This window comes from Lutra lutra, chromosome X, assembly GCF_902655055.1.
Source record: "Lutra lutra chromosome X, mLutLut1.2, whole genome shotgun sequence".
Classification (NCBI taxonomy): Eukaryota; Metazoa; Chordata; class Mammalia; order Carnivora; family Mustelidae; genus Lutra; species Lutra lutra.
Window position 1 is genome coordinate 53,084,634 of NC_062296.1, and position 22,221 is coordinate 53,106,854.

The 22,221-nt window shown below is 36.0% G+C and overlaps 1 protein-coding gene across 3 annotated transcripts in view; it reads left to right on the top strand.

The window, feature by feature from the left end:
- The window catches only part of WNK3 (WNK lysine deficient protein kinase 3), a 144,910-nt gene that overhangs the window by 14,756 nt on the left and 107,933 nt on the right, over positions 1-22,221 (top strand). For all 3 annotated transcript variants that reach the window (XM_047716927.1, XM_047716928.1, XM_047716929.1), the window contains exon 2: positions 6,929-7,583. In XM_047716927.1, coding sequence (XP_047572883.1) covers positions 7,047-7,583 — 537 coding nt within the window. In that variant the 5' untranslated portion in view covers positions 6,929-7,046. The remainder of the gene's footprint in view (positions 1-6,928; positions 7,584-22,221) is intronic.

Sequence of the window (22,221 nt, forward strand, 5' to 3'; positions counted from 1 at the left end):
GAAGCTAATGCATCCATGATGGGAAGGCCGTAGATATTCTATGCTTAGTGTAGTTCTTGGCCTAGTTTTAAAAAGATTTATTTTTCTTATTTGTTGTGTTTGTGTTTCTTATTTGTTGTTTTTTATTAATTATTGATGTCAGGGCTTTCCCATTCAGAGCAGTGATTCTCAACTCAGAGCCCAGGCTGAAGATAAAGAAAGTGGACAAAATTGATTGGGGGAAGATAGAGAATATAATTTTAGAAAGGCATATTTGATATTATGGCTTAGATTTTAGTCAAAATGTTTTAAGATTCTTAAGAGAGACATCATCTTTTATTGAGATATAATTTATATACTATAAAATTCACCAATATAAATACAAATGATTTTTAGTAAATTTATAGAATTGTGTAACCTTGATTACAGTCTAATTTTAGAATATTTCCATCACCCCCAAAAGAATCTTTAGGCCAGTTTGCAGTGAGTCATGTTCTTATATACTTATATACTTCAGCCCCAGGTGACAACTTATTTATTTTCTCTTTCTATAGATTTACATATTCTAGACTTTTCATAGAAATGGAACCATATGGCATGTTGTCTTTTCCTCTGGCTTCTTTCACTTAGCAAAATGTTTTCAAGGTTTATCCTTGTTGTAGCATATATCCATAACTCATTCCTTTGCATTGTCAAATAGTATTCTATTGTATGGTTATAACACATTTTGTTTATCCATCAGTTGACAGACATTTGGATTGTTTCTACCTTTTGGCTATTGTGAATAGCATTGCTATGGACACTTATGTACAAGTTTTGTGTGGACATACGTATTCATTTCTCTTGGGAAGATGGTGTCATATAGTTACTCAATGCTTAATTTGTTGAGGAACTGCTAGACTGTGTTCTGGAGCAGCTGCACCATTCTATGTTCCCTCCAGCAATGTATAAGGGGTCCATTTCTCTACACCATTACCAACACCTGTTATTGTCTGTCTTTTGTATCATAGCCATCTTCATGGGTATGAAGTAATATTTCATTTGTGGTTTTGAGTTGCATTTCTCTAAAGAGTAATGATATATAACATCTTTTCGTGTGTTTATTGGCTATTTGTATATCTTTTAAAAAATATTTTATTTATTTATTTGACAGAGAGAGATCACAAGTAGGCAGAGAGGCAGGCAGGGGTGGGGGAAGCATGTTCTCCATGGAGTAGAGAGCCTGATGTGGGGCTTGAACCTGGGACCCTGAGATCATGACCTGAGACGAAGGCAGAGGCTTAACCCACTGAGCCACCCAGGTGCCCCTGTATATCTTATTTAGAGAAATGTCTATTCAGATTTTGAGCCCATTGGATTATTTATCTTTTCATTATTGAGTTATAAGAATTCCTTTATAGGAATGCCTGAGTGGCTCAGTCAGTTAAGTGTCTGCCTTCAGCTCAGGTCATAATCCCAGGCTCCTGGGGTGGAGTCCCTCAACCTGCTCCTTGCTCAGGCCTTGCTCAGCGGAGATCCTCCTCCCTCTGCCTACTGCTTCCCGTGCTTATGCGTGCTCACTTGCTGGCTCGCTCTCTCCCTCCCTCCCTCCCTCTAATGAATGAATAAAATCTTAAAGAAAAAAAACAAATTCCCTATATATTCTGAGTACCCGTCCCTTATAAGATATGTGATTTGCACATATTTTCGGTCAGTCTTTTTGCTTTTCACCTTCTTGATGGCATCCATTGAAGCACAAAAGTTTTAAATTTTGATGAGGTCCATCTTCTCAATTTTCTCTTTTATCAGTTGTATTTTTGTTATTTTATCTGGGAAATCGTTGCTTAACCCAAAGTCACTAAGATTCACTTCAGTGTTTTTTTTTTTTTTTAGAGCTTTAGAGTTTTAGCTGCTATATTATGTCTCTGATCCACTTTGAGTTCATTTTTTTATGGTGTGAGGTAGGAGTCCAACTTTATCTTTTATATGTGGATATATCCAATTGTCCTAGCACCTTTTGTCGAAAGACTGTTCTTTTCCCATTCAGTGGTCTTGGCCTCTTATTTGAAAATTGATTGACCATAAATGTTAAGGTTTACTTCTCAACTCTTGATTCTATTCCACTGATCTAAAATTGACCCTTGATGATGTGAGGATTAGGGCCACCAACCCCTGTGCAGTTGAAAATCTGCATATAGCTTTTGGTTCTCTAAAAACTTTGTAGTAATAGTGTACCAAATAACCAATACCAAACAAACCAATAACAAACAATTGATTAGCACATATTGTATATGTTATATATATTGTATACTGTATTCTTACAATAAAATAAGCTATGAAAAAAATGTTATTAAGAAAATCAAGAGACTATGATGAGTGCTGTGAAGTGTATACCTGGCGATTCACAGACCTGTACCTCTGAGGCTAATAATACATTATATGTTAATAAAAAAAAATCAAGAGAGACCAAATTCACAGTACTCTATTGTAATAAGTAGATCTGCACAGTTCAAACCCATGTTATTCAAGGGTCAGTTATATATATCTCCTTTTTCTATTGTTCATTTCTAATTTAATTCTTTTGTGGTAGGAGAGCATACTTTGATTTCAATTCTCATAAATTTATTGAGATTTATTGTATAATATAATATGTGGTTTGCTCTGGAGATTTTTTGCATGTGTGTTTGAAAAGAATGTATATTTTACTCTTATTAGGAGTGTTCTATAAATGGCAGTTAGGTTAAGTTGGTTGGTTGTATTGACCAAGTTTTCCAGATTCTTTTTGCTTTTCTGTCTAGTTGTTCTCTCCATCACTGAGAATGGGGTATTAAAGTACTCTACTGCTGTTATTGAACTGTTTATTTCTTTCCAGTTTTCTCATACTTAAAAAATATCCTTCTTTGTATCTAGGAACATTTTTGTCTTGGGTTGCTTTTTTAGAATTTAGAAGACTGGGGGATACTCATTTCCCCATTCTCCTTAATTGTTTCTTCTTATCCTTACAGTTTAGGAAACCAGGTGACCAAATGTGTTAGAATTACTATACCAGAGCAACACTACTATTTTTATATTCGAATTCTGAGTAAGATTTATATTTTTCTTATTCTTTTTTTTTTTAAGAGTTTATTTATTTGTAAGAGACACAGAGAGCAAGCACAAGCAGGCGGCGGTGGGATGGGGATAGGCAGAGGCAGAAGGAGAAGCAGGCTCCCTGCTGAGCAAGGAGCCCATGCTGGGAGTAGATCTCAGGACTCTGGGATCATGCCTGAGCCGAAGGTAGATGCTTAGCAACTGAGCCCACCCACGCGTCCCAATATTTAATTTTTAAAAAGAGGTTATGCAGTTAAAAATGTTTGAAGGCTTTTTCCAACTTAAATTCTCCAATTTTATGTATTTTTGTCTGCTTAGAGGTCTTTTTATCTTACTTATGGATCTCTGTTCTTGAGGTTTCTGGATAAGTGACCTTTAGTGAAGTAAAGTGAATTAGACTCTTCTTTCTTAAGAATATCCTACCTAAAATGTTTATATTTGGAGAATGTGAGTGAAGGGTATACTGGATTCTTTGTATATTCTTGCAGGGTGTTTTTTTTTTTCCAAGTCTAAAATTATGTTAGAGGGGCGCCTGGGTGGCTCAGTGGGTTAAGCTGCTGCCTTCGGCTCAGGTCATGATCCCAGGTCCTGGGTTCAAGCCCCACATCGGGCTTTCTGCTCAGCGGGGAGCCTGCTTCCTCCTCTCTCTCTGCCTGCCTCTCTGCTTACTTGTGATTTCTCTCTGTCAAATAAATAAATAAAATCTTTAAAATTATGTTAGAATAAGTTAAAGAAAAAAATCTCTGCCTCAGTGAGGCATTGTTAGATACTTTTTCTCATTTGTAGGCAGTACTAGTCTTAGTAGATGACTTAAAGTGTATTGATTTGGCAGTGTAACCTCACAGAATACTTCTTAGCTTTGGTATTAACATAGTTACTTCCTAGTCCTGTCATCTGATAGGCACATTTCTGGGAATTTTTTTTTTAAAGATTTTATTTATTTATTTGACAGACAGAGATCACAAGTAGGCAGAGAGGCAGACAGATAGAGAGAGAGGGGGAAGCAGGCTCCCTGCAGAGCACAGAGCCCGATGTGGGGCTCGATCCCAGGACACTGGGACCATGACCTGAGCCGAAGGCAGAGGCTTTAACCCACTGAGCCACCCAGGTGCCCCCATTTCTGGGAATTTTTATAGGCTTTTCTTTTGCCTCACAACCATATTCACTTAGATATAAATCTTGCATTTAGTATTTGCTTAACATGTCTTGAGTCTGTCCCTCTTGCCACTGTTTTCACTGAAACCTTAGCATCTCTTTCCTGGATTGTGGCAGTAGCTCTCTAACTGGTCTCCCTGTTTTACATTGTATGGCATAGAAATCCTTAGTGACTATCTGCCTCTCTGTCCTCATCACGTGCTTCTAATAAGTGAGTAAACTATTATTCATGGTACCACTTATATGCACTTATACCATACTGTTTTATGACTTTGCTTGTGATCTTCTCTTTGCTTGGACCAGCTAATTTTCTTTCTTTAAAACTCAGTTTGGGGATCTTTCCCAGGAAACCTTTCTTAGAGTATCTGACTTCAGGTTTTTGCATGTACATATACAATATTCCTAGCACCATTTGTTGAAAAGACTGTTCTTTATTGAATTTTCTTGGTTCCCTTGTTGAAAGTTAATCAACTATGAATATGTGGGTTTTTTTCTGGACTGTTTATTTATACTCCCTTTATCTATACCTCTTTATGCCAGTATCACACTGTCTTAATTTTATAGCTTTGTAGTAGGTTTTAAAATTGGAAAGGGTGAGTCTTCCAACTTTGTTCTTTTTCAAAATGGTTTTGGTTTTGGCTCTTCTGGGTCCCTTGTAGTTCTGTATGAATTTTAGGATCAATTGGTGAATTTCTGCAAAGAAACCAGCTGGAATTTTGATAGGAATTGTGTTAAATGTGTAGAACAATTTGGGGTGTTTCTCCTCATTTTGTTTTAGTTCAGGGTTGGTTTTCTTCAGTTTTTCAAATTTGGTATTTCTGTGTATGCTTCGTTTGGCATAACAAATTGTGCCTTTTGAGGCATATAACATGATAATGGGTATATAAGCTTAACTTTGTGATGCATGTTTGTGGTGGGAAGGGAGAATTTTCTTACTGGTAGTTTTACCATTTTTGAAACAAGGTTTTGCCTTATGAATTCCATGTATTTCCACACATTCATTGTGGAAAGTTTTAGAAACTACAAGAAAGCATAAAGTTAATAATTCTACCATTCAGAGTTCATATAGTGTGTACATATGTGTATGGAAGCTTTTTGTGTATATTTCTTTTTTCATTTATCTGTATAACATATAGGCAATGTCTTTTCATCTCACTAAAAACTGTGGTGTTTTTCTTTTTTTTAAAATATTTTTGTTTTTTAAGTAGGCTCAATGGCCAGCATGGGGCTTGAACTCATGACCCTGAGATCAAGAGCTCTATGCTTTACTGACTGAGCCAGCCAGTCACACCCAAACTTCAGTGTTTCTTAATGCTGTGTCACATCTCATTTTGATAGTTAACTAAACCTCTATTAGGCTTATGTTTAGGATAGTTTTTCCAAATTATATGTGCTATAGTTAAATCGTTGCCCAGATTCTTGACTATTTTCTAAGGCAAGTTCCTATAAGTGGAATTGCTGGTTCAAGAAGATGCATATTTTAAAGTCTTTTTTGCCATTTTTTTAGTATAGTGATATTTGAAAGCCATTTCTTTATGTTAATATTTGAGGGTAAGCTCATTAACAAGTATTTACATTATTTGGAACTACCATTAGATGTTCATATAGCATTATTCACCGTGGTTATTAAAAGGATAAAAAAAGGCAAAAACAAAAAACCAATCCATTGACCAGATGAATGGAAAAACAAAATGTGGTATACCCACACAATGGAATATTGTTGAGCCTTAAAAAGGAATGCAATTCTGATACATGCTACAACGTGAGTGAACTTTAAGCATTATGTGAAGAGAAATAAGCCAGACATTAAAGGACAAATATTGTATGATTCCACTTATACTGAAGTACCTAGAATAAGCAAGTTCATAGGGACAGAAAGTAGTACAGAGATTACCAGAGGCTGGGGAGATGGGGAGTTTAACAGATATAGAATTTCAGTTTGGAATGATGAAAGTGTTCTGGAAATGGATGGTGGTAGTGATTGTACAACATTGTGAATGTACTTAATGCCACTGAATTGTACGCTGAAAAATGGTTAAATGGCAAATTTGATATTAAGTATATTTTACCACAATAAAAATACTGCAGTTGGAGTAATTTCAGAATTTTAGATAAAAATCACTCACTGAGAAATTATGTGCTTATTTTACTTATTGTGTATTACCTTGTAGCTAAGTGAGCTCTGGTTTTGAATACTTGTTTTATTTTTTATTTTTTTATTTTATTATTTTTTAAAGATCTTATTTATTTGACAGAGAGAGAGATCAAAAGTAGGCAGAGAGGCAGGCAGAGAGAGAGAGGGGAGGAAGCAGGCTCCCTGCAGAGCAGAGAGCCCGATGCGGGGCTCCATCCCAGAACCCTGGGATCATGACCTGAGCTGAAGGCAGAGGCTTTAACCCACTGAGCCACCCAGGCGCCCCTGAATACTTGTTTTAAATGTGATGGATTGATAGCTGGTGCTGAGAACTAAGTTCCTCATCAACATTCATGCAATATGAAGATTTATTGAGCTCTGTATGCTAAGTAGTCTGCTAGGCACTGAGGACTACAGTGGTAAACAAGAATAAGACACAGTCCCTAGAGTCTCCTGGTTGCTAAGATTGGACAGAAAAAGAACAAACTTCTTATTAAGAAAAAAAGGGATTAAACAATCAGGTGACTTGTTTTCTCCTTAATGATTTCCTTTGTGGGGTGATTTTAAAATATCCTTTTTCCCCCTCTTCAGGTTGCTATGGAAACATATGACTAAATAAACGGAAGTCCATTCTGATAATTCTGATACCTGAGATGTAACTGGACTAAAGACTGGAACAGGAAAAATTTTAGTGCCAACCTCAATTACAATGGCTACTGATTCAGGAGAGCCAGCTAGCACAGAAGATTCTGAGAAACCTGATGGAGTTTCATTGGAAGACAGAGCTCCTCAGCTTGCAGCAACTTTGACAGTGGAAGCTAGACTAAAAGAAAAAAATAGTACCTTCTCTGCTTCTGGGGAAACTACAGAAAGGAAGAGATTCTTCCGAAAGAGTGTTGAGATGATGGAAGATGATAAAGTTGCTGCATCTTCCTCCAAAGATGAGAGAATGAAGACCACAACCAATATTCCAAGAGTAGAAAAACTTCCTACAAATGTGCTAGGAGGTGGACAAGAAGTTAAATATGAACAGTGTTCAAAGGCAACTTCAGAGTCCTCAAAAGATTGTCTCAAGGAGAAAAGTGAAAAGGAAATGGAAGAAGAAGCAGAAATGAAGGCTGTAGCTACTTCTCCTAGTGGGAGGTTCCTGAAATTCGACATTGAGCTGGGAAGAGGAGCATTTAAAACAGTATATAAAGGATTGGACACTGAAACATGGGTTGAGGTTGCTTGGTGCGAGCTGCAGGTGGGTATATAATCTTCTTGGTCCTAATAAATTCCAGTTTTAGCATGCCTGGCCTTCTGAGGGGTCCAGGGTTAATACATATCATGGATTAAAATAAAACGAAAGGCTTGTCCACTACCTCCCTGAAATTATGCTCTTTTCCTAGATCCTCTTAGGAGCTCATGGCAGCCTTTTTTCCTCCTGTTTTTTCCCCTCCTGTTTTATTTATTTATTTTTAAGATTTTATTTATTTATTTATTTGACAGAGAGAGAGATCACAAGTAGACAGGCAGAGAGAGAGAGAGAGAGAGAGAGAGAGAAGCCGGCTCCCCGCTGAGCAGAGAGCCCGATGCGGGACTCGATCCCAGGACCCTGAGATCATGACCCGAGCCAAAGGCAGCGGCTTAACCCACTGAGCCACCCAGGCGCCCTCCCCTCCTGTTTTAAAGGGGGAAAAATTTATCAATGCTTTCTTTGGAAAAATGTTCTCAATTTATTAACGTTAGGAAATCCCCAAAACTCTTGAGGTCTCATTTTGAAAACTTTTAGTAAGTTTTAGTTAGTTGCGTTATTAGTTAGTTAATTGTTCTACTAAGTATTTGGGAGTGTGATACATCAGGGATGCACGATACCTCCCTTTTCTCTTTTTCTTTAAGCAAATTTTTTGGTGTTCGTATGGTGTTTTTCAGAACAGAAAATATTATGCTTGATTCTTTGATGACTTCTTTTTTTTTTTAGAAAGTATTTTTTTGATTTTTATTTATTTGAAAGACAGAGATCACAAGTAGGCAGAGAGGCAGGCAGAGAGGGAGAGGAAGAAGCAGGCTCTCCGCTGAGCAGAGAGCCAGATGCAGGGCTCTATCCCAGGACCCTGGGATCATGACCTGAGCTGAAGGCAGAGGCTTTAACCCACTGAGCCACCCAGGTGCCCCGATGACTTTTGTTAATATAGACTTGTCCATGCTTTAAATTTACCTCAGAGAGGATCTCTGGAAGAAATAATCACCAGAACCTACTGAGGTTAGTCAACTGGAATGTGTTTAGAAAGGAGAAATGAAAACAACAGGAGATTGAATTTCCTCAGTATTTGGTTCCATGTTTGTTTGGTACTTTTAACTAACGAAGGACTAAATGGGGACAGAATTTAATAGAAGGGGTTATAATAAGAATAGTTTTAGACAGATATAGTTCAAATATAAAGAAAACCTTTGTGACCTCATTCAGCCCATAGAAAATGTCACTGTTCACATGAGATGCTTAAAATTAAGATTGAGTAGAGCAAGTCACTTAGTACAGGTTTTTGTTGTTATTCAGATACCTGTGGTCTCTCCATATGGATGTGGATGTAGGTGCTGTGATTTCACCCATTCTGAATTTGCTGTAGGTTGCCATTTAGATAGGTTGAAATTTAGTCCAGGTCCCTGCATTTCTAGGGAGCTTTTTGTTAAACAACATGGTTTTGAAACTTCACCATCTGTAACAGTTAGTGTTTCCTTCATATGTGGATTCCAGAGCCTATTGTCAAAGATTCAGATTCAGTAAGTCTGGGGTGGAGTGCAAGACTGCAATTTTAACAAGCTTTCAAAGTGCTTTGAAAGTGCTTGGCTCTCTGGAATGCAAATTACCTAGCAGTCAAGCCATTCTAGTAGTTCTCCAAAGATGTGTGCATGTGTGGGTTTGCTTGGTTTTCTTTTCACCCCCTTGTTCCCCTTTCAGAATTTTATTAGGTCTGTGTTGTAGTGGAAATATTTGGTCATGTGAATAAATAAATATCAAAATCACCTGAAATTCCACCATTTTGAGGATGCTTTTAAACGGTATATATCTTTCTGGGCTCTTTTTTTTTTTTTTTTCAAATGTGTACATGACTGTTTTTTCCCCCACAAAGTGGGATTGTTACTATAGGGTTTTACAAAACCTTTTGTTTTTACTTATCATGAACATCTTTTCATTACCAGTAATCGTGAATTAAATTATTATTTTTAATAGATACCTTTATAAGTTATTTAATCAGTCCTCTATTGTTGGACATCTAGAATTTTCTCCACTATTTCACTATTGTAAACATGGTTGTGACCAACATCCTTGTATATATAGTGAAAATTATGTACATTTTAATTTCATCTCTACATTGTGCCATTGGTAACACTCATCTTTTAGTGATACTCTGTAAATGGGGGAAATAGTTTCCATTCACTTGGTAGTAGGATACATAGTAAAAATATGTCAAGTATTTTGCAAATTGTATACTCTAGCTATGCTAAAGGATGCTTAGGTAAAACTTAAAACATTCTAGTGGTGGACCACTTAGGGAAGTGCCTTCTATCATTCACCTGTGGAGAGAGTGAAAGAGCCTGTAAGGTCTTAGTATTAAAAGTGTGGTCCCTGGACCAGCAGCATGGACATCACCTGGAGCTTGTTAGAACTACAGGTTCTACGTCTCATCCCAGACCTACTGAATCAGAATCTGCTTCTTAGTGACATCCGTAGGTAATTTGTATGCACAGTAGTATTTGAAAAGCCCTGAAAGAAGGGACCACCAGTCTAAGAGCTAGCTGAATCAGAGGAGGAATTCCCTTAATACACCAACATATGCTTTATATTATATCATAGATACTGATTCCTGCTGTCTGCTCCAGACTTTCCAAATCAGAATCTCTAAGAGATGGGCCCTAGGAACTTATTTTTTAGAAGTTGCCCAGGTGATTGGACACATAGCCAGATTTGGTAATATCCATGTGGAGCAAATGCTGTAAATATATAAAATACATTTTAACTTACATCAAGAACAATTGCGGTTTTTGTCAGAATTGGTGGACTTAATTGATACAATTTTTAGACATCACTTCATTTTCTGCATATTTGGAATTAGGAAAAACATGAGTATTATGCAGTTTGTAATGTATAATTTCTCATATTTTTTTCACAAAGTCATCTTTGTTATATAATTAAACAATTTTGTAGAAAAACATCCCAGTCAATAATTTAAATGTTTAAAGTATTCCAAATTCTTCTCCACTCTTTGCTTATATGTGTGTGTGTCTGTGTGTATAATAAATAAAATTAGTATGTCCATACTTTTGTTATCAATTTGATATGTATTTTCTATTTGTTAACTTCACTAAAATATTTATATTTTATTGCATTCATGTCACCTCTTGCTTAAATCTGCTTCCCTGAAATTAGGCAGTTCAATTAAAATTTTTTTTTTGCATGTTTGATTTAACAGCTTAACAAAAGACTTTTATACCTTTTTCTCTTGATGACATTTTCCCCCACTGTGGATATTTGAGCCTTGTGTAACCGTTGTTAAAAGCTCCATATCCATTTGTTTAGAATACATTGACCTTATGGCAGTGCAAAGAACCAGGAGAGAGAGATTTTACTGCTGATATTTGACTTTGAGGATGTTAAACAAACCCTTTGATGATGTAGGTCTGATTTAGGATTTGGCTGTAAATGTCTGCATTTCAACAGTTTGTCATATTTTATGGTTTCCATAACTTTATCTATGCACTAGTGGGAAGGCTGACCGATTGTTCTTTCTAAAGAATTTGCTAAACTACTTGGTAAATTGGTAATTTACTGTGAGTGAGGGTTATCAGTCTTAAGTGCTGTTTGGAAGACTGTTAGTTTATGATGTTGAAAGACCTGGTCAAATGTTACTGAAAGGCTTGTTTAGTAACCCACTAGAAGGAGTCAGTCACAAAAATTTGTAGTATTTTCTTCCCCTACCAGCTTGAGAATCAACAGCACTGTTCTTTTACACATGGAAACATAACCAGTTTTTGCTTTACTCTAATTTGGAAAAAATACTTCCACTAGTGCATTTGTCATTTGTTTTTTTTTTTAAGATTTTATTTATTTATTTGACAGACAGAGATCACAAGTAGGCAGAGAGGCAGGAAGAGAGAGAGGAGGAAGCAGGCCCCCTGCTGAGCAGAGAGCCCGATGTGGGGCTCGATTCCAGGACCCTGAGATCATGACCCGAGCCGATGACAGAGGCTTAACCCACTGAGCCACCCAGGCGCCCCAGTCATTTGTTTTCTTGATGGAATTGAGTTTTCATATAATGGGACTATTTTCCAAATAAAGGGACATCATAGATATCTGAAAATTTTTTTGTTATTTGTTTCTAAAATGTATTTGAGTGTTATAATAAGCTTCACTGTGGGGTCAGATATGTGATTGCGTGCTTCTCAGTGTAATTAAATGGGCCTCCTTTTTTACTTTAATTTTTTTTTTAATTTTAAAATTTTAGTCACCATATAATTAACGTACAGTGTAGTATTAGTTTCAGTATAGTGTACAGTATAGTGATTCAACAGTTCATCACCTGGTGCTCATCAGGACAAGTATGCTCCTTAATCCCCATCTTCTATTTAATCCATCTCGTTACCTGCCTCCCCTCTAGTAATTATCAGGTTTTTTTTGTCTATAGTTAGTATCTGTTTCTTGGCTTTGCCCTATCTCTTTTTTCCCTTTGCTTGTTTATTTCTTAAATTCCCTGTATGAGTGAGATCATATGGTATTTATTTTTCTCTGACTTATTTCACTTAGCATTATACTCTCTAGATCTTAATGGGCCTCCATCTAACAACTAGACATCTAGCGAGTCTGGCTATAGGGTCTGAACTGAACCAAAAATGGCACTGAAGAAGAGATTTTTTAAAAAAAGATTCAGGGGGCGCCTGGGTGGCTCAGTGGGTTAAGCCTCTGCCTTCGGCTCGGGTCATGATCTCAGGGTCCTGGGATCGAGCCCTGCATCGGGCTCTCTGCTCAGCGGTGAGCCTGCTTCCTCCTCTCTCTGCCTGCCTCTCTGCCTACTTGTGATCTCTCTCTCTCTGTCAAATTAAAAAAAAATCTTTAAAAAAAGATTCAGTTGACTGTAGCGATTTAACATGAGTGAGCATTCTAATGCACTTTCTTTATAGTAGTGAATATATTCAGAGCAATGCAATGGAAGTAGCAGTCTAAAAATCTATACTTCCACACCCAAAGCACCTATCATAATTGTGGAGAAACTTCTTTCCATTTTTATTTTCATTCAGCATCTAAAAGCACTTTGGGGATGTATATTTTTTAATACCAGCCCTACATTTAATTGTAAAATTAGAATTAGATAATAATATGTAAGCAGTTGAATTTCCAAAAGAAAAATTAAAAAAAAGTTAGAATTTCTGTTTCTGAATAAATATTGTGGTCCAAAGTATTCACTCTGGGATACTTTTGCTCTCAAAAGTTTGTTATGGCCTTCTTGGAAATGTTTCCAATTTCTGTTTGAGCCACACAAGAAAATGCTTCATTACATATAAGCACTCCCAAAATATTGTTATTCAGTTTGATTCCCATCTTTTCATCTGACCTAGCCCTCAAAGTGGAATACTCTCACAAACAAAGAAGATTACATTGAAGGGAGGAGGGATAAGGCTTGCTTAAATATATATGTTCTTGTCTCTTTGTCTAAAAACTAGTCACATAACTTTACCAAGCATAAACCGAAGGCAGATGTTTTCATAAAATGACAAAGGGTGAGGGTGGCAAGAGACAGACTCAGTCTGGAAAATAACCTTTATTTTCTCAGTTCAGAGTTAGTTTTGAACGATCTGTTTGATATAAAAGAACAAACTGATACATCTAGTAGGCTGAATAATTGCACCCCAAGACGCCCATGTCCTAATTCCTGGAATGTAAGAATATGTTGTTACCTTACATTGTAAAAAGGACTTTGTAGATGCGATTAAAGATTTTGTGGTGGGTAGACTATCCTACATTATCTGGGTGGGCCAAATGTAATCAAAGGTCCTTAGAGAGAGGAGGGATGGTCCTGGTCTGTAGAAGACCTGATGATGGAAGCAGAGGTTGGAGTGAAGTGGTTGATGGAAGTGGGCAGTGAGCCAAGGAATGTGGGAAACCTTTAAAAGCTAGAAGGAAACAGATTTTTCCCTAGAGCAATCCAGCCTTGCCAATACCTTCATTTTAGTCTAGTGAAACTCATTTAGGACTTCTGATCTCCACAAGTAGAAGATAATAAATTTGTGTTGTTTTAAACCACTAAATTTGTGACAATTTGTTGCAACAGAAATAGGAAATGAATAGAATACACACAGCTGCCATTCATTCATTGTCCATTCATTCAACAAATGAATATTCAGTTCTATATGTGTTAGAACTGTACTAAGTGCTAGGGACATAATGGGGAGGAAAAGCAGACACAGGCTGTATTTTCATAAAACTTACGGTAGAGGGAATTTATAGTCAGTAAGAAGGCTTGGAGATTGAAATTAGTAAAAAGATCAAAGGGCTGTTAAATATAGGTTTGTTTGAAAGAAATGGTAGGGTTGGGAGTATTGGGCAACGGTGATACCACTCCTTTACTACTTAGTTTTCTTTTTTAACTTTTTTTTTTTGAGATAATTTCTACTAACCAAAGAGTTGCAAAGATAGTATAGAAAGTTCTGGTATGCCCTTCACTCAATTTCCCCTTATGTTGATATCTTAACCAGAGAACATTTATCAAAACTTAAGAAATTGAAATTAGTGTAATAACTAATCCAGCACTTATTTGGATTTCACCAGTCTTCCTACTGATGTCCTTTTTCAATGCTTTGGTACATTTTAGGATCCCGCATTGCATTTAGTTGTTACATGCTCTTAGTCCCTTCCAAACTGTGACAATTCTTCAGCCTTTCCTCTCCTTTTCATGATCTTAAAGAGTACTGCTCAATTATTTTATAGAATGTTGCTTCATCTGGGTTTGTCATATTTTCTCATGATTAGATTTAGGCCATGAATTTTGGGAAGAATACCATAGAAGTTATACAGCCTTCTCAGTGTGTCATAGCAGGGGGTACCTGAGGTTGTTTAGAGTACTGGGGATGATAACCTTGATCACTTGTTTAGGATGGTGGCTAATAGATTTTTTTCTACTGTAAAATTAATATTTTCCCCTTTGTAGATTGATAAATATCTTGGGAGTAGATACTTTGAGACTATGTAAGTATCTGTTTCTCCTCAAACTTTGCCCAGTTGTTTCGGCAACCGTTGGTGTATCTTGCCTGTAATAAGTATTACTGTTGGTGTTCAAATGGTGATTTTTCTATTTCCCACGTTCCTTCTACAGTTATTAATTGGAATTACCTCTTAGTTTTATGTGGTCACTTCCTAAGTATGACTGTTAAGTTTCTGAAAGCCCAATAATTGGGAAATTTGTGGTTGAGGAACTTTAGTATATTTTAAATTATTAATAATGATATCATATACTTTGCATTCATCAAAATTAATGTTAATCGAGCACTTGTATGAGTACCCAGATAGGTACTTAATTTGAATATTTTATTTAATCTTCACAGTAATTGTATGAAGTAGAGATGATTAGTTTTCAGATGGTGGAACTGAGGTTTAAATACATTAAGTAACTTGCCCAAAAGGATAGAGCAGGGAACTGTATTCATCAATTATATATATGAAACATTTACATAGATGATTTAAGAATTTTCTCCTCATTGGTTATTTGAGCAGATCGTTCTTTTGTTTTTAATGAATTTAGATCAGTTTAATAAATGGATCCTGTTTAAAATAAAGTTCTTAATATTAAACTACTAAGGCTGAAGGGATTCTTAATAGTGACATTTAAGGACACTCCCTGGCCTGGGGCCTCTGAGGAATAATTTAATGGCTGGGTTGCCTTGGTTCAATATCTGGTCTTCATCTTCTGTCAGTGTCCAGAGGTGGTTGGAAATGTGGGCGAGACTGACTTGTGTTCATTCAAAATCCTGAATCTAGGACACAGATTTATTAATTTAGAATGAGGAGTGCATTTGGTAGGTCAAATGTTCTAGTTGGTCTGTAGGCTAGATATATGGGACACTAAATTATAATCAGAAACTGGCTTGGTAAGAATAGAGTCAGAACAAAGCAACTAGAGTTCCTGTGTATGTTCTTCTGCCAAGACAATAGACCAAGCAAATGAACTGTATGCTCAGGTCCTGCCTGGATGAGGACATCCCCTTTGTTCAATAGTACTGGAAGACAAGTGAACCTGGTTCTGTATTTGGTTCATTCCCTTTTCCATGTGCTATCTTAACTACTATTGATGAGCACTTTTTAAAAAGGTACTGATACTATTGCTGCCTAAAAGCTTTAAAATGCTAATATGACCAGTCCATAACTATTATATGCTGATTTCTTGATTAGTACTTTGGCATTACCACTTACAAATGATTGTTACCCTAGTGTGTGTTTATTTCATATAGCTTTAGTTCTGGGATGCTATACTGTCTCTGCAAGGAAAGTGGTTTGTGAATGAGGTATCTGCAGTCATTGCTGTGAAGACTCTTTCTGAGAGGCAGAGCGATGAACTAGAAAGTACTCAGGATTCAGAATATGGCAGACCTGGGTTCTAGTGATGCCTGTGCCGTTTGGGTTTCTTGGGCAAGCTAAGCAGCTTAATTAACATTTTGGAGCCTTAGTTTTTTACTTTTTAAAAAAGAAATACAGTATTTCTGATATGCAAAAGAGAATAAAGCATAACATGGAACATGTGTACATACTGCTCAGCTTGAGAAATAAAAATGTTGAGGATCAGAGATAATGATTATAAAACGTGGCACATGGTTGAGTGAACAATAAAGATAGTGATAAAATACTGAGTGGCCTCATATTTATCCAAAACACTCATTAATGGACTACTTTGTAAGTTAAGCACCATTTTGAAGCCTTCATGGTGATTTTCCTTACTTAAACAAGTTATTATACAGCTTTTGTAACACCATTGATGATTTCTTCTGTTCATGTTTGCAGAAACAGCCACGTAACCACTGACCTGGTTATGTAGTTTATTGTTGGTGTTTGCATTAAGAGACATAGCTGATAAGGCTATAGTTTACATTTTGGAAATGGAATGCTTCTTTTTTGTTTTGTTTTTGTTTAAATTACAATTAGTTAACACAGTGTAATATTAGTTTCAGGTGTACAATAGAGTGATTCAGCACTTCCGTACAACACCTGGAGCTCATCACAGGTGTTCCTCATCACCTATTTAACCCATCTCCCCACCTACCTCCTCTCTGTTAACCATCAATTTGTTCTCTAGTTCGGAGTCTGTTTCTTGGTTTGCCTCTCTTGCTTTCTTTTTCTTCCCCCTTTGCTCATTTGTTTCGTTTTTTAAAATTTCACATATGAGTGAAATCATGTGGTATTTGTCTTTCTCTGACTTATTTCTCTTAGCATAATACTTTCTATCTGCATTCATGTCATTGCAAACAGCAAGATTTCATTCTTTTTTTATGGCTGAGTTATATTCCATTGTATTTATATTCCACTGGCAGGTTTACTTTCCACTCACTGAATTAGAAGTGGACCTTGGAAGATCTTGGCTAGCCCTTTTCGGTGGAGTTTACCTCCAGTAATACATCTGGGGCAACAGTTGTAATTTTGTAAAGTTGTTTACTCCTAATGCTGACTACTTTTGATTCCTAGGATCAAAGGATAAGATGGAGTAGTTTAGTTTGGCACGTGAAAGACTTGTATTCTACTAACTTAATCAGAAGGCATCAAAATTTATTCATTATTCTTCAGAACAGATCTGCTGATCTATCACAAGTGGATGACTTCCAGCTAATTATAGGGACAGTTAGGACTTACTTAGTCATCTTAGATTAGACAGAAAAATGTAAACACTTATTCCCAGGTCTCTTCCTTTTTTTTTTTTCTAAAGATTTTATTTATTTATTTGACACAGAGAGAGAGACAGCGAGAGAGGGAATACAAGAAGGGGGAGTGGGAGAGGAAGAAGCAGGCTCCTCACTGATCACGGAGCCTGATGAGGGGCTCCATCCCAGGACCCCAGGATCATGACCTGAGCTGAAGGCAGACGCTTAACGACTGAGCCACCCAGGCACCCCCCAGGTCTCTTCTAAGTGTAGTATTCTTTGCTCTTGTTCTTTAAGTTCCTTAACTCTTTTAGCATTTTAAAAAAAAGTTCAGATATGCTTGACTTAACATTGTGTAAGTTTAAGGTGTAAAGTGTGTTGGACTGATACATTTATATATTGCAATATGATTGCCACAGTAGCCTTAGCAATTTATCATGTCATGTGTTTATCTTTTATTTTTTGTGTGAATACAGTTAAGATTTAGTTGCTTAGCAACTTTGACGTTTATGACAGTATTGTTGACTAATCACTATGTTGTCTATTAGATCTTCAGAACTTACTTATTTACTAGTTGTACATTTATATCCTTAAGCAGCATCTCTCAAATTCCCTCCTCCAGTCCCTGGTAACCACTGTTCTAGTCTCTGTTTTTAGAAATTCACTTTTTAGATTCCTTACTTATTTTAAAGGATTTTATTTATTTATTTGACAAAGAGAGAGTACAAGCAGGGGGAATGGCAGGGAGAGGGAGAAGCAGGCTCCCGCTGAGTAGAGTGTGGGGCTCAATCCCAGGACCCTGGGATCATGACCTGAGCCAAAGGCAGATGCTTAACCAACTGAGCCACCCAGGGGCCCCTAGATTCCACTTTTAAATGATACTATGCAGTGTTTGGATCTCAGAGGGATCTCTGCCTACACGTGATCATTGCAGCATTATTCACAATGGCCAAGATATGGAAACAACCTAGGTGTCTGTCAGCAGATGAATGGATAAAGATGTGAAGCATATATATAGACAATGAAATATTATTTAGATATACACAATGGAATATTATTTAGCCATGAGAAAGAAGGAAACCCTGCCATTTATGACAACATGGACAGACCTTGAAGGCCTTATGCTAAGTGAGATAAGTCAGAGAAAGACAAATAATGTATGAGTTTCTTAACTATCTTTTAAAGATTCTATTTCTTTGAATGAGAGGGAGCAAAAGAGAGCGTACACAAGTAGGGGGAGAGGCAGGGGGAGTGTCTTCCTGACACTCAAAATCAAACACCAATAAACTAGGAGTGCCTGGGTGGCTCAGTGGGTTAAAGCCTCTGCCTTGGGCTTCATGATCTCAGGATCCTGGGATTGAGCCCTCCATCGGGCTCTCTGCTCGGCGGGGAGCCTGCTTCCTCCTCTCTCTCTCTGCCTGCCTGCCTCTCTGCCTACTTGTGATCTCTGTCAAATAAATACATAAAAAAAGAAGACAAAACCCACGTGTTGTTTACTAAAAACATACTTAAGACAGTGGTAAAGAAAGGTAAGATAAATGTATGAACAAGAAAGAGAAAACAGGAGTGGCAATATTAATATCTGTCACAGAAGGAAGGAAGTAAACTTAGAGCACTGAACAGGATTTTATGAAATTATTTACCTCACAGTTCAAGAAGATATATAAAAGAGCCATAGGCACAAAAAATATTTTGGTTAGTAATTTAAACTAAGAACCTGTAATAGTTTCGAGGAAAATGGATAAACATATGGCTATCGTCGGAGATTTCAGGTCCTATTTCAAAATAGGACTGATCTAGTAGACAAAAAGTGAATAAACACAGAAGAACTAGATAATATTGTCCACAAACTTCATTTGATGGATATATAGTACTATATATCCTTCAAAGAGAATACACATTTTTATTAAAAAGTTGGTCAAATTATGTGGCCTAAAGAAAACATTAAGTTAAATAAAGAGATTTTATATTCTGTATTCCTCAGTAAAATGAGAAATAATGAAACAAATAACTGAAAGATTTTTAACTGGAAATCAGAAATCATACTTCTAGATAAATTTTGGAAAGAAGAGAGAATCAAAACTGAAATTATAAACTACCCAGAAAGTGATGAAAAAGAGGACATTATGACAAAATTTGTGGGTCATTGCAAAAGCTATACCCAGAAGAAAACTTATCACCTAAAATGTCTTCATTATTAGTGAATAATAACTAGAAGGTATTTGATAATTTTGAGACATTAGGGATATAACAATAAAATAAAGCAAAATAAAGTAAGAGGGAAATAAAGATAGCTGAAATTAATAAGGATTTATAAACCTGAAAATAGGATAAATAAATTCTACTCACTTTGGCTTTCTGAAAATGATTAATGACCCTGATGAAGAAAAATAAAGAAGGCAAAAATACACGAGAGGAGAAATGACGGATTAAATATAGCCATGCTCTGGAAAAGAGTCAAAGAAGTAGAAGAGAACATTATATGCAACTTTGCCAACAAAATTTTCCCAACACTTAGTATGAAACATTTCAAATATAGAGCAAAGTTGAAAGACTTGCCTAGAACATCCATTATATCCACCATCTAGATTCTACCTATAACCCTGATAATACATTTTAAATCTTAAGTAATGGATTGCTCCTAAACAAAATATAATCCAAAATGTACCCAAGAAAAAGAAAATTTGAACAGGCCAGTTATTGTAGAAAGGTGACCTAAATTCTTTTTTGTTTTTGTTAATACCGGGACAAGGAGGCATCCAAGAATATGCAATGCAGCATAGTTTATAAGAGTAAACTTGTATCAACCCAAATATCCATCAGTGGGTGAATGGATAAATTATGGTAGAACTAGATAATGAGATACTATGCAAGTTAAAATAAATAAACGGGAACTGTTATACATATCAAAGTAGATAAATAAATGTAATATCAAACCAAATAATTTGCAAAAGGAACGTAACACATGATAACCACTTCTATGAAGCTGTAAAACTATATTGCTTATGGATAAAAACATATAATAAAAATACTTTTAAAATGTGCATGGATTAAAAACCTAATTCAAATTGTAGTTTCTTCTGGAATGGAAAGGAAGGGGATAGAATCAAGAAGGGATATCTAGGAGACTTCAACTATGTCTCTAATGTCTTGTTTAAAATGGAAGTAAATTTGGCAAAATGTTAAAATTCAACAGAGCTGGTTATTATACCTTATTCTTTTTGCTTTATTTTTTTTTATAATTTAAAGACATAAAAGAACATTAGAAACAAGTAAATCCAGAGCTTGATATCTAGGTAACCTTTAAATGACAAGTGATTCCAATGTTAAAATTATTTAACTCCACTTAATTTCATGAAGCCAGTGTATTTTCAATAAGAATCCTTATATTTGTCAAAGAAAGAAAACTATAGCCTAATCTCACATATTAATATAGAGTTTAAAATCCTTAGCAAAATATTAGCAAATATGATTCATCAGTGGATCAAAAGAATAATATGCTAGAACTAGGTAGGCCTTAAAGATTTTAAGAATAATTCTGTATTAGGAACCTATCAAGAAACCATATGATCACATTAATAGATGCTGAGAAAACATTTAACAAAATTCAACAGCCACTCCTAATTAAAAAAGTAACATAGGAATGTAAGTTCAGCGTGTTAAAGTACTCGCAAAAACAAAAACAAAAAGCAATGGACGTTGTAAGCTGTGAGAATAAAACTTTTTATTAAAATACAATAAAAGGCAGTGATAACTGTTACATCATTATTTTTTTCAATATTTTGAATGTCTTAGCAAAACCGATAAAAAAATAAACAGGTCCATCCATGTTGTCTCAAGTGGCACTATCTAACTTTTTATGGCTGCATAATATTCCAATGTAAATATATATACCCATCTTCTTATCCATTCCTCTATTGATAGACACTTAGGTTGCTTCCATATCTTGGCTGTTGTAAATAATGTTGCAGTGAACATAGGGGTGCATATATAGTTTTGAATTAGTGTTTTAATTTGGGAATTATTGGATCATATGTTATTTCTATTTTTAATTTTTTAAGGAACCCCCATACTGTTTTCCAGAGTGGCTGCATCAATTTACCTTCCTTCTAACAGTATGTGAGGGTTCCTTTTTTCCCACATTCTCACCAGCACTTGTTATTTCTTGTCTCTTTGTTTATAGCCATTCTGACATCTCAGTGTGATTTTATAGCCATTTTGACATCTCAGTGTGACATTTCAGTGTGATATCTCAGTGTGATTTTGATTTGCATTTCCCTGATGATGAGTAATATTGAGCATATTTTTATGTCTGTTGGCCATCTGTATGTCTTCTTGGGAAAAATATTGGTTTGGATTCTTTAGCCATTTTTTAAAAGATTTATTTATTTTAGAGAGAGAGAGAGAGAGAGCACAAGGAGAGCAGGGGAAGAGAGAGAATCCCAAGCAGACTCCCTGCTGAGTGTGAAGCTGGACACGGGGCTTGATCTCATGACCCTGAGATCATGACCAGAGCTAAAATAAAAAATTGGGTGCTTAACTGACTGAGCCACCCAGGCACCCCTCGCCATTTTTTAAATCTCATTTTTTTGGGGGGGGGGTGTTGAGTTATATGAACTCTTTATATATTTCACATATTAACCACTTATTAGATATAACATTGACAAATATCTTCTCCCATTTAGTAGATTGACTTTTTTATTGATGGTTTCCTTTGCTGTGCAGAAGCTTTTTATTTTGATGTTGTCCCAATTGTTTACATTTTTGTTTTTGTTTCTCTTCCATTAGGAGACAAATCTAGAAAAATGTTGCTATGGCCAATGTCAAAGGAATTACTGCCTGTGTTCTCTTTTAGGATTTTTATGGTTTCAGGCTTCACATTTAGGTCCTTACTCCATTTCGAGTTTATTTTCGTGTATGGTGTAAGAAAAGTCTGTTTTCATTCTTTTGCATGTAGCTGTCCAGTTTTCCCAGTACCATTTATTGAAGAGACTGTCTTTTTCTCA